General features: G+C 44.4%; 1 protein-coding gene across 1 annotated transcript; it reads left to right on the top strand.

Moving 5' to 3' along the window:
* Positions 1-1,750: 1,750 nt before the first annotated feature.
* On the top strand, positions 1,751-8,262 carry LOC131973747 (NLR family CARD domain-containing protein 3-like). Its single transcript, XM_059335807.1, has 6 exons — positions 1,751-1,787; positions 4,640-6,440; positions 6,523-6,690; positions 6,798-6,965; positions 7,053-7,099; positions 7,228-8,262. Exons 1-6 carry the CDS (start codon positions 1,751-1,753, stop codon positions 7,770-7,772), a joined length of 2,766 nt encoding a protein of 921 aa, XP_059191790.1. The 3' UTR covers positions 7,773-8,262.
* Positions 8,263-9,177: the final 915 nt, after the last annotated feature.

Here is a 9,177-nt window from a genome sequence, read left to right as displayed (position 1 = left end):
ATATACCAGGGGGAAACAGCTCTGATGGAGTGGATGACAGGTTGGAATAAGGATCCTGTTCTTCCCCAAATGGCCCCTGGCCCAAAGGGTTAACTGCCTGTACGCAGTCAACCTAAATAGACTGATAAATATATGTATTGGTTAGATTTAGCTGGTGCTGTTTCCACAAATGTAAACAAACAAACAAACAATGCAGCATGTGTCATCATGTTGTCACCCCGGACTTCTCAGACATGTTTTGCATCACACTCTTTCATCCACAAGAAAACATGTTCTTTCAACCTAGTCAGCTATTTGATGTCATTGTTAGCTAACGCTAATGTTTAGCTATTAATTAGCTATTACCGTTAGCATGGAGCGATATAAACTAAAACTTTTCGTCTGATAACTACTGAAAATGCAAACATTGTGCGCATCTTCTCCATAATATTCCTGTCTCACTATAGCGTTTATTTATTATATTTTACGTTAAACCACCAGAGATTACTGACGTTAGTTAGCTTACCTACCTTACCTTACCTAGTTACCTGCTGTTGACAGGACGCTCCGGTGTCTCCGCTCGGACGTCCTTCAGGGACAGCACGGCCTCCTCCCGGCACGGTACTCCAAATGTGCGAACATTTGTTACACATGCTTAACCACGCATGGTATTGTCCAGGTCAGCCTCCTGACAGCAGACAGACTCAGGACACACCGACACCAGGTGCTGCCGACCCGCTCCGCCCCCCAGACGAGCTCCGGCTCCACATCCTCCTCCTCTCTCCGGACCACCGCTCCAGTCTCAGCCGTATTGGCTCGAAAGCCTCGGCAATTAGTTTGAGATGTTCACTCAGCCTTTCGACTTCATCTTCATCCATTGTGGTTCTCTTCTTAAATGAATTACGGACGTAGGTGTAGTGTAGTGTAGCTGGTAATACCTATGTATTGAACCGCGCCGAGAGAACCAACCAACCCTGTGACGTAGGCATTGACGTCACTCCAAAATGGCAGCGCGCTGTCGAGCTAGCTAGGTTAAATTACGATATTAAATTGGTCATTTCTGCGGTTTTATCTATTTTTTTCATTTTTTAATTAGCAGGATGTTTTTTCGTGTATATTTGTGCCAATTATTTCACGTTTCACTTCCACTTTAAATACAACTTGATAAATAAATGAAGTCATCCTAACCTCAGCAATGAAAAAGAGCCAATGTATTTTCAATTTAAGCCACAATAAAAAAATCATCATGTAGACTACAGAAACATTATTTATATTTGAACGCAGCATCAATACGTCTGAAACTATATTCTGTTAAAACTGGCAGACTTTCAACACAATTCCCCTCACAATCCAATATATAATTCTCAATATTTATCTCAAGGGACCAACATGACTGTTCAGAATCAAGGGTGATGGGTGGAAATGCCATATTTAAGGTAGGCTACATTTCTGATGTTTGGAAATGCATAAAGTAACAATGTATTATATTATTTTTATTATATATATATATTTTTTTTTTTTGGGGGGGGGGGGGAGAATACAAACTATAAATAAAGAATAAAATAGAATAAAAACTTTACTTCTACTTTCTCTGTTGCAGCTGGTGGAAGAACACAGCGTGAACATTTTGCTGAGTGAGCTGAAAAGGTATAAAAAGATGCTCTTTCCACATCTGTCACAATCTGAGAGGGAAAAACAGGATGAAGATAAAACACAAGACAGCAGCTGCAGTGACGGGGTGCTGAAGATCGCTCTGCATGTCCTGAAGGAAATGGGCCAAACAGAGCTCGCTAACAAACTGGAGAAAGGTAAAGTAACAAGAATAGAACAAGTAGGTATATATGGTTTATTGTGATATTTGTGTGTATATTTATATATTTGGCATTACCAGACCAAATCACAAAGGTGAGTTCATCTGGAACCTTCCACTTCATCAGGGCCTTATCAATAGCCGTAGGCCACACTGCCTCAGGACGTGTTACAACAACGCAAAAGAAAAAAGCAATGAATCATGTGACATAGCGCCAGACGACAGCATGCAGAGACGAGCTGTTGTTTTTACCATCAGAAATTGAAAATAAAAAGCTCTGTCAGCTGCAGCCAGCCTGATGCGAAATGTTAAACTTAGGGTTAGGTTTAGGGTTAGGCTCCAACCTGGCTGCAACCACAGATCCAGCTCTTTAGACCAGAACCAGCTCTTTAGACCAGTCCGTCCAACCGCCTTCATCTCTGTGTCAGATCCCTATATTCCGATTCCTGTCCATTCCTTATACATGCCACAATAGCAGTGTCGTCTGAGTACTTCTGGATGTGGCAGGACTCAGAGTTGTATTTGAAGTCCTCTGTGTACAGTGTGAACAGGAATGGAGCCAGAACAGTGCCTTGTGGAGCCCCTGTACAGTGTGAACAGGAATGGATCCAGAACAGTGCCTTGTGGAGCCCCTGTGCTGCTCATTAATGTCCCAGAAACACAGTTCCCCATCCTGACATACTGTGGTCTTCCTGTCAGGTAATCTGTGATCCAGGAGATGAAGGAAAGATCCACTCCATCTCTTATAAAACGGCGAAGGCATGGGAATGGGGGGTGGATTGCATTTCTGTATATGTGTAGGAGTTTGTGTGTGTATAGGGCTGGGGAGTCACCTCGCCTAGTAACCCAATCAGTCAGTGCCTCAGTTCGCAGGAATGTCATTGCGATAACACAGCTAGTTGCCATGGAGACAGCCTTGGTCAGGTTCCCGACAGTCACAATCTGCAGGTCTGTGGGAGGTGGGGGAGGTGTTGAAGACCATCCCGCTAGGGGCCAAAAGCAGATAAGATTGGGATTGTTTTGACTATGCGAGTGGCCGCATTCAATTTACTCTCCTTGTCCATTCTGGTCTTAGAATCTATCCATTCGCCTTTGCAAAGCTGTCAGTTTCTCCAAGATTACATTACATTACATGTCATTTAGCAGATGCTTTTGTCCAAAGCGACTTACAATAAGTGCATTCAACCTGATGGTACTAGACATAGACCATAGGAATCAAGTAAGTACATAACTTTAAGAGCTAACTGTCATTGCTAAAGGAGTGCTATATGTTAAAGAAGAAAAGAAGAGAAGAAGGGAAAAGAAGAGCCTTTAAAAAAATATATATATATACATATGTTAGGTGACCATGACTTAACCGAGGTATTGTTGGAAGAGATAGGTCTTCAGCCTGCCGCGGAAGATGTCCAGGCTGTCTGAGGTCCTGATGTCGGTGGGGAGCTCGTTCCACCATTTGGGTGCCAAGACAGAGAAAAGTCTGGAGGAGGTTTTGAGGCGAGTTGACCCACGCAGGGTGGGAGTCGCCAGCTGTTTGGCTGATGCAGAGTGGAGAGGATGGGCAGGGGTGTAGAGTTTGACAAGGTCCTGGATGTAAGTAGGACCTGAACTGTTAGCAGCAGAGTACGCCAGAGCTAGAGTCTTGAAGCGTATCAGCCACCGGTAGCCAGTGGAGGGAGCGGAGGAGAGGTGTTGTGTGTGAAAATTTGGGAAGATTGAAGATCAATCGAGCAGCTGCATTCTGGATGAGTTGCAGAGGTCGGATGGCTTTGGCAGTCAGACCTGCCATGAGGGAGTTGCAGTAGTCCAGGCGTGAGATGACCAGTGCCTGGACAAGTACCAGGACTTGGACCTGGACCAGGACCTGGACCTGGACCAGAACCTGAGCTGCCTTCTGAGTGAGAAACAGGCAGATTCTCCCGATGTTATGCAGCAGGAATCTGCAAGATCTGGTGGTGGCGGTGATGTTTGTGTAGAGGGACAGTTGGTTGTCAAGAGTCACACCAAGGTTTTTGGCGGTTTCTGTGGAGACAACCACTGTGTTCTGGACAGTGATGTGGAGGTCAGAGGTCAGAGCCCTTCCTCTCTGTTGAGTGGCCCTTCTTAATACCAGACTGGTGAGGGTCAAGGAGGTTGTGCCCGTGAAGATAGCAGGATAGTTGATTAAAGATAGGCCGTTCCAGAGTTTTGGAGAGGAACGGCAGGAGAGAGATGGGTCTGTAGTTGTCCACTAAGGATGGGTCGAGGGTAGATTTCCTTAGGAGAGGATTCACCCTTGCTTCCTTCAGAGAGTTAGGAAAACAGCCAGTAGTCAAGGAAGTGTTGATAAGATGGGAGAGGAACGGGAGGAGATCCGGAGCAATAGACTGAAACAGGTGGGAGGGAATAGGATCCAGCTGACAAGTGGTAGGACGGGCAGAGGTTACAAGGCTGAGCACTTGAGGAGGAGACAGTGGAGTGAATGCAGAGAGGGTGGGAGATGATGACGAGGAAGGAGGAAAGGCGGGTTGTAAGACTGGATGGGTAAATGAGGAGCGTATGTCCTCAATCTTTTTCAGGAAGTGGTTGACAAAGTGGGTCGGTAGGAGGGAGGAGGTGGGATTGGAGGGACCAGGAGGTTTGTGAAGATGTTATCCATATTGTGATTTATAGTCAGTCTGAGTGCCGACAGCTCTGCCCACCGCTTCAATCAAGTCGGGCAGCCTTATGGGGCTTGGATTTGATCAAGAAATTTGAAAATTCAATTGTTGTTTCCCCCCCAAAAATTGTTAATGAGGGAAGAATTTGAACAAAAACATGTTGTTATAACTTACTTTGCACCAACATTATGGTTTTTTTTCTATGTACTACTAGATATTACCGGTGAGCTTGATGTCTGCCAGCGCAAACTCCGACACAAACTGAAAAAGTTTGAGTACATTTATGAGGGAATTGCGCAGCACGGGACTCAGACACTTCTCAACAAGGTGTACACTGAGCTCTACATAACAGAGGGAGTCAGTGGGACGGTTAATAACGAACACGAGGTGAGGCAGATCGAGGCGGCAACCAGGAGACGAGCAACAGAAGACAAGCCAATCAAATGTGAAGACATCTTCAAGCCCATGGTCGGACAAGACCGATTGATCAGGACCGTGCTGACCAAAGGGATCGCTGGCATTGGAAAAACGATCTCTGTGCAGAAGTTTAATCTGGAATGGGCAGAGGGAAAAGTTAACCAGGACATCCAACTCCTTGTTAATCTTCCCTTTCGGGAGCTCAATCTGATGAAGGAGCGAAGCTCCACACTGACACAGCTTCTTCATCACTTTCTCCCAGAGGCGCAGGAATCAGGACTGTCAGATTTTGGCAAGTACAAGCTTGTGCTGATATTTGACGGGTTGGATGAGTGCCGGCTTCCCCTGGACTTTGTCCACAACGAGCCATGCCGCAGCGCCTCAGAGCCGGCTTCAGTCGATGCTCTGTTAACGAATCTCTTCCAGGGCAACCTGCTGCCCTCTGCACACATCTGGATTACCTCCAGACCTGCAGCTGCACATCGCATTCCTGTTGGTCTGGTTGACCGTGTGACAGAGATACGAGGGTTCAACAACCCCCAGAAGGAAGAGTACTTCAGGAAGAAGATCTCTGATCAAGACATGGCCATGGAAGTCATCAAACATGTTAAGTCAGCCAGGAGCCTCCATATCATGTGTCACATACCCGTGTTTAGCTGGATATCTGCCACCGTTCTGCAGAAGATCTTAGAAGAAATGGAAGGTAGGAAAATGCCGAAAACTCTGACTGAAATGTACACAAACTTCCTCCTATACAACTCCTTGGTCAAAACACAGAAGTATTCTGCAGGAGAGGTGCCGTCTGAAACAGAGTCCCAGGTGAAAATAGACGAAGAGACGATCTTGAAGCTTGGAAAACTGGCCTTCGAGCAACTGGTGAAAGGCAACATGATCTTCTATGAGAACGAACTGAATGAATGCAACATCAACATCACTGACGCTGCAGTATATTCAGGAGTTTTCACACAGATCTTGAAAAAAGATTGTGGATTTCACTTGGAGAGTGTCTACTCCTTTGTGCATCTCAGCATTCAGGAGTTTCTTGCAGCGATGTACATTTTTCACACGTTCGTCTGCTTCAATCAGAACTTGCTGGAACCACAAGAGGCCACCGCTGTCCGGGAGGCTCCCAGCGACGCCACCGACCTTCTCAAGAGCGCGGTGGATAAAGCTCTGGAAAGTGACAATGGACACCTGGATCTGTTCCTGCGTTTCCTTCTGGGGCTCACACAGACATCAAACCAGATGTTGCTGAGGAGAGTTCTGCCCACGATGAGGAGCAGCTCACCGAGAAACGAGGAGATTGCCGAGTACATCAAGGAGAAAATAAAGCAAAATCTCTCCCCAGAAAAATCCATCAACCTCTTCCACTGCCTCAGCGAGCTGAATGATCGGTCTCTTTTGGAGGAAATCCAGAACTACCTGAGCTCAGGTCGCCTGTCAGAGACGCAGCTGTCTCCCTCACAGTGGTCCGCACTCGTCTTCGTGTTGCTCACCTCAAAGGAAGAGTTGGAGGAGTTTGACTTGAGGAAATATTCAAGATCAGAAGAAGGTCTTCTGAGACTGTTACCAGTGATCAAAGAATCCAGAGTAGCCCTGTGAGTAAAGAACAATATGCATCTTTAAATAAACAGCTGGTTAAGTCTGGAAATGTCATTAAATTGTTTTCTCTTTCTGAAGGCTGAAAGAATGCAGCCTCACACAGAAATGCTGTAAAGCACTTGGAGAAGTTGTAAGCAATTCATGTGTGAAAGAGTTGGACCTGAGTGATAACGACCTGCAGGATTCGGGAGTAGAACTTCTGTCTGCTGGACTGGCGAATCCAACATGTCAGCTGGAAAAACTGAGGTTTGTAGAGAAATACTGAAGTAGTCAACAAATGGCTGGTTATAATCTATTTTTAGTAAATGAGATTTTGCAGATGATAATAATTTAGCTTTACTTTTGAATTTCAGGCTGCCGTTCTGTGGCATCACAGAGATTGGCTGTAACTCTCTGGCTTCAGCTCTGAGGAAAAACCCAACCCACCTGAAGGAACTGGATCTGAGTCACAACCACCCAGGACAACCCGGGACGGAGCTGCTGTCCCGTTTACAAGAGGACACTGAACGCCTCACTGTCAGGTACAACTTTGTCATATGCCCCAAGTTATATTTTCTGTAGACAAATCTGGCACTTTTTACATTTAAAATGTCATCTCTTCCCCCTAGTTTGAACAACAATGCAGAATGCTACTTGAAATCTGCTCTGAAGAAGTGTGAGTTTTTGTTTTTGTACAAATAAATCGATGGCTATTTTAACAGGCTGTCAAGCTGTCCATCTTAAACAGGATTATATGGGCAAAACTGAAAATGTCAACATTTTTTTCTGTTTGTGTTTCATCAGATGCATGTGAGCTCACTTTGGATCCGAATACTGCACATTCACACCTGTCTTTTTCTGAAGACCACAAGAAAATGACGCGAATGGAAACAGCTCAGTCGTATCCTGACAACCCAGAGAGATTTACAGACTGGGGACAAGTTCTTTGCAAAGAGGGTCTGAATGCTCGGAGCTACTGGGAAGTAGAGTGGACTGGGGAAAAGACGGGTATAGGGGTAGCTTATAAAAGAATAGTGAGGGAAGCAAAAGATAGCGATTGTGTTCTCGGCAAAAATAATGTGTCCTGGAGTCTGCGCTACTGTCACGGCAAATACATGGCCTGGCACAATGATGATGATGCATGGCTATCTGTTCCCTACTTCAACTCCAAAAGGGTGGGAGTGTTCTTAGACTGGTCAGCTGGCACTCTGTCCTTCTACACTGTTTCAGCAAACACCATGACGCATATGCACACGTTCCACACTGAGTTCTCTGAGCCTGTATATCCAGGCTTCAGGCTGGGCTTTGCAGATACGTCATTAACTCTGTGCAGGCCAGAACACACTTAAATACTGAAACCATTCAGTTACCCCTCCTTTACCAAGCACTAAAACCATAAACCTTAAACCTGCATTCTTGCAAATGGCCAGCAGGGGGCGACTCCACTGGCTGCAAAAAGAAGACAGATTGTGTAGATGTCAGTAGGAAAATGAGCCTCACTTAACTTATTACTTCAGCAAACAGTTTTTTAATGAGTTCATGTTCTCAATTGACCGTTGTCACAACTCTCGACAACCCTCGGCAGTCCTCATCCAATTCTACCTTAGCAACAGTTACTAAGGGAAGAAGGTCCGTCAAGCTTTGAGCTCTGAGCAACAAGGTGAACCGGTCTGACCCTCAGAGTTAGGAGTAATTTTTTCTCCATTTCCAAAACCCAAAAAGCAAGAGGAGCGTTGCTCACTGTGGATTAAACCTTGTGGGAGAGCCCACGACCAACTTAATATCTCCAAGTTAAGCTGCTAGTAGCTAGCTAACATGAGTTAACTAACGATTGTCTAGCTCTGTAAAATGAGATAACTCAAACTGGATTTAACAGTCATAGTTCCTGTCAACTAGTATTATTAACACTACTAGTGCATAACTAGTCCAACAAAGTTGTTAATGATACCGTCTGTAAAATTAGCACGCTAAGATAGTTAGCAATATTGCTAGGAGCTTAACTTAATACAGTACTATACAGTGCTACATGTAGCACATGCTACAAAAAACAAAACTATCAGCCTCTGTAGCTCCAGTGCTATAACAAAAACAAATCAATGTACAGCCCTGTAAAGTATCACCATTGGAAATAACGTCCCAACAGGCCATTATGAACTTATTTTAATTTTTAATCTTTGTAGCATTTTGTGGGCAGCCTACCTCGCGGAGGTGAATCGCTAACTGTCGCTAACACAACACCGGTCCGCTCCATGGCTGCTGACAGTCCTGGGAGCTTTATGGGCATAGCAACAGTACCTAAGGGGGCGGAGCTTTGGCAAACGGTCAGTTCTTAGTTTCAACTCAAGTCTTCTTTAATAAAGCATGATGTTCATCTTGTAAATTATGTTTCAAATAAAATAAATAGAGCAGGGTTTTGGGGCATGGCTACAGGTTGCTACCAAGGTTATAGTAGTTTTGGATTTTTCATTAGTTTAAATTTCGTTGTGATTTTTTGTTTTCAAATTCAGTTAGTTTTAATGAGTTTTTAGAGTGAGTTTGCTAGTTTTAATTAGTTTTATTTTTTTGTAAAATGCTTAGTTGTAGTTTAGTTTTTATTAGTTTTAGTTTCGTTTTTATTAGTTGTAGTTGTTTTGTAATGGGGTATTTGTTGGGTCCAGATTCAATAAGGTCACAATAAATGTTTCCTTTATTTCCTTTGTCTGATCCATCTCAGCCCCAATAAGTTTATTAAGTCATAAAACTTAAAAGAGATCC

Source organism: Centropristis striata, chromosome 6 (assembly GCF_030273125.1).
Source record: "Centropristis striata isolate RG_2023a ecotype Rhode Island chromosome 6, C.striata_1.0, whole genome shotgun sequence".
NCBI lineage: Eukaryota > Metazoa > Chordata > Actinopteri > Perciformes > Serranidae > Centropristis > Centropristis striata.
Note: the sequence above shows the minus strand (reverse complement) of the source record. Positions and strands in the feature narration are given on the sequence as shown.

Bases quoted from the DNA above. Each gene is read 5' to 3' on its own strand.
- LOC131973747 (XM_059335807.1), top strand. From the start codon at position 1,751: ATGGGCCAAACAGAGCTCGCTAACAAACTGGAGAAAG. The intron at 6,691-6,797 runs GTTTGTAGAGAA...TTTGAATTTCAG, and splicing joins TGTCAGCTGGAAAAACTGAG to GCTGCCGTTCTGTGGCATCA. The intron at 7,100-7,227 runs GTGAGTTTTTGT...GTGTTTCATCAG, and splicing joins GAAATCTGCTCTGAAGAAGT to ATGCATGTGAGCTCACTTTG.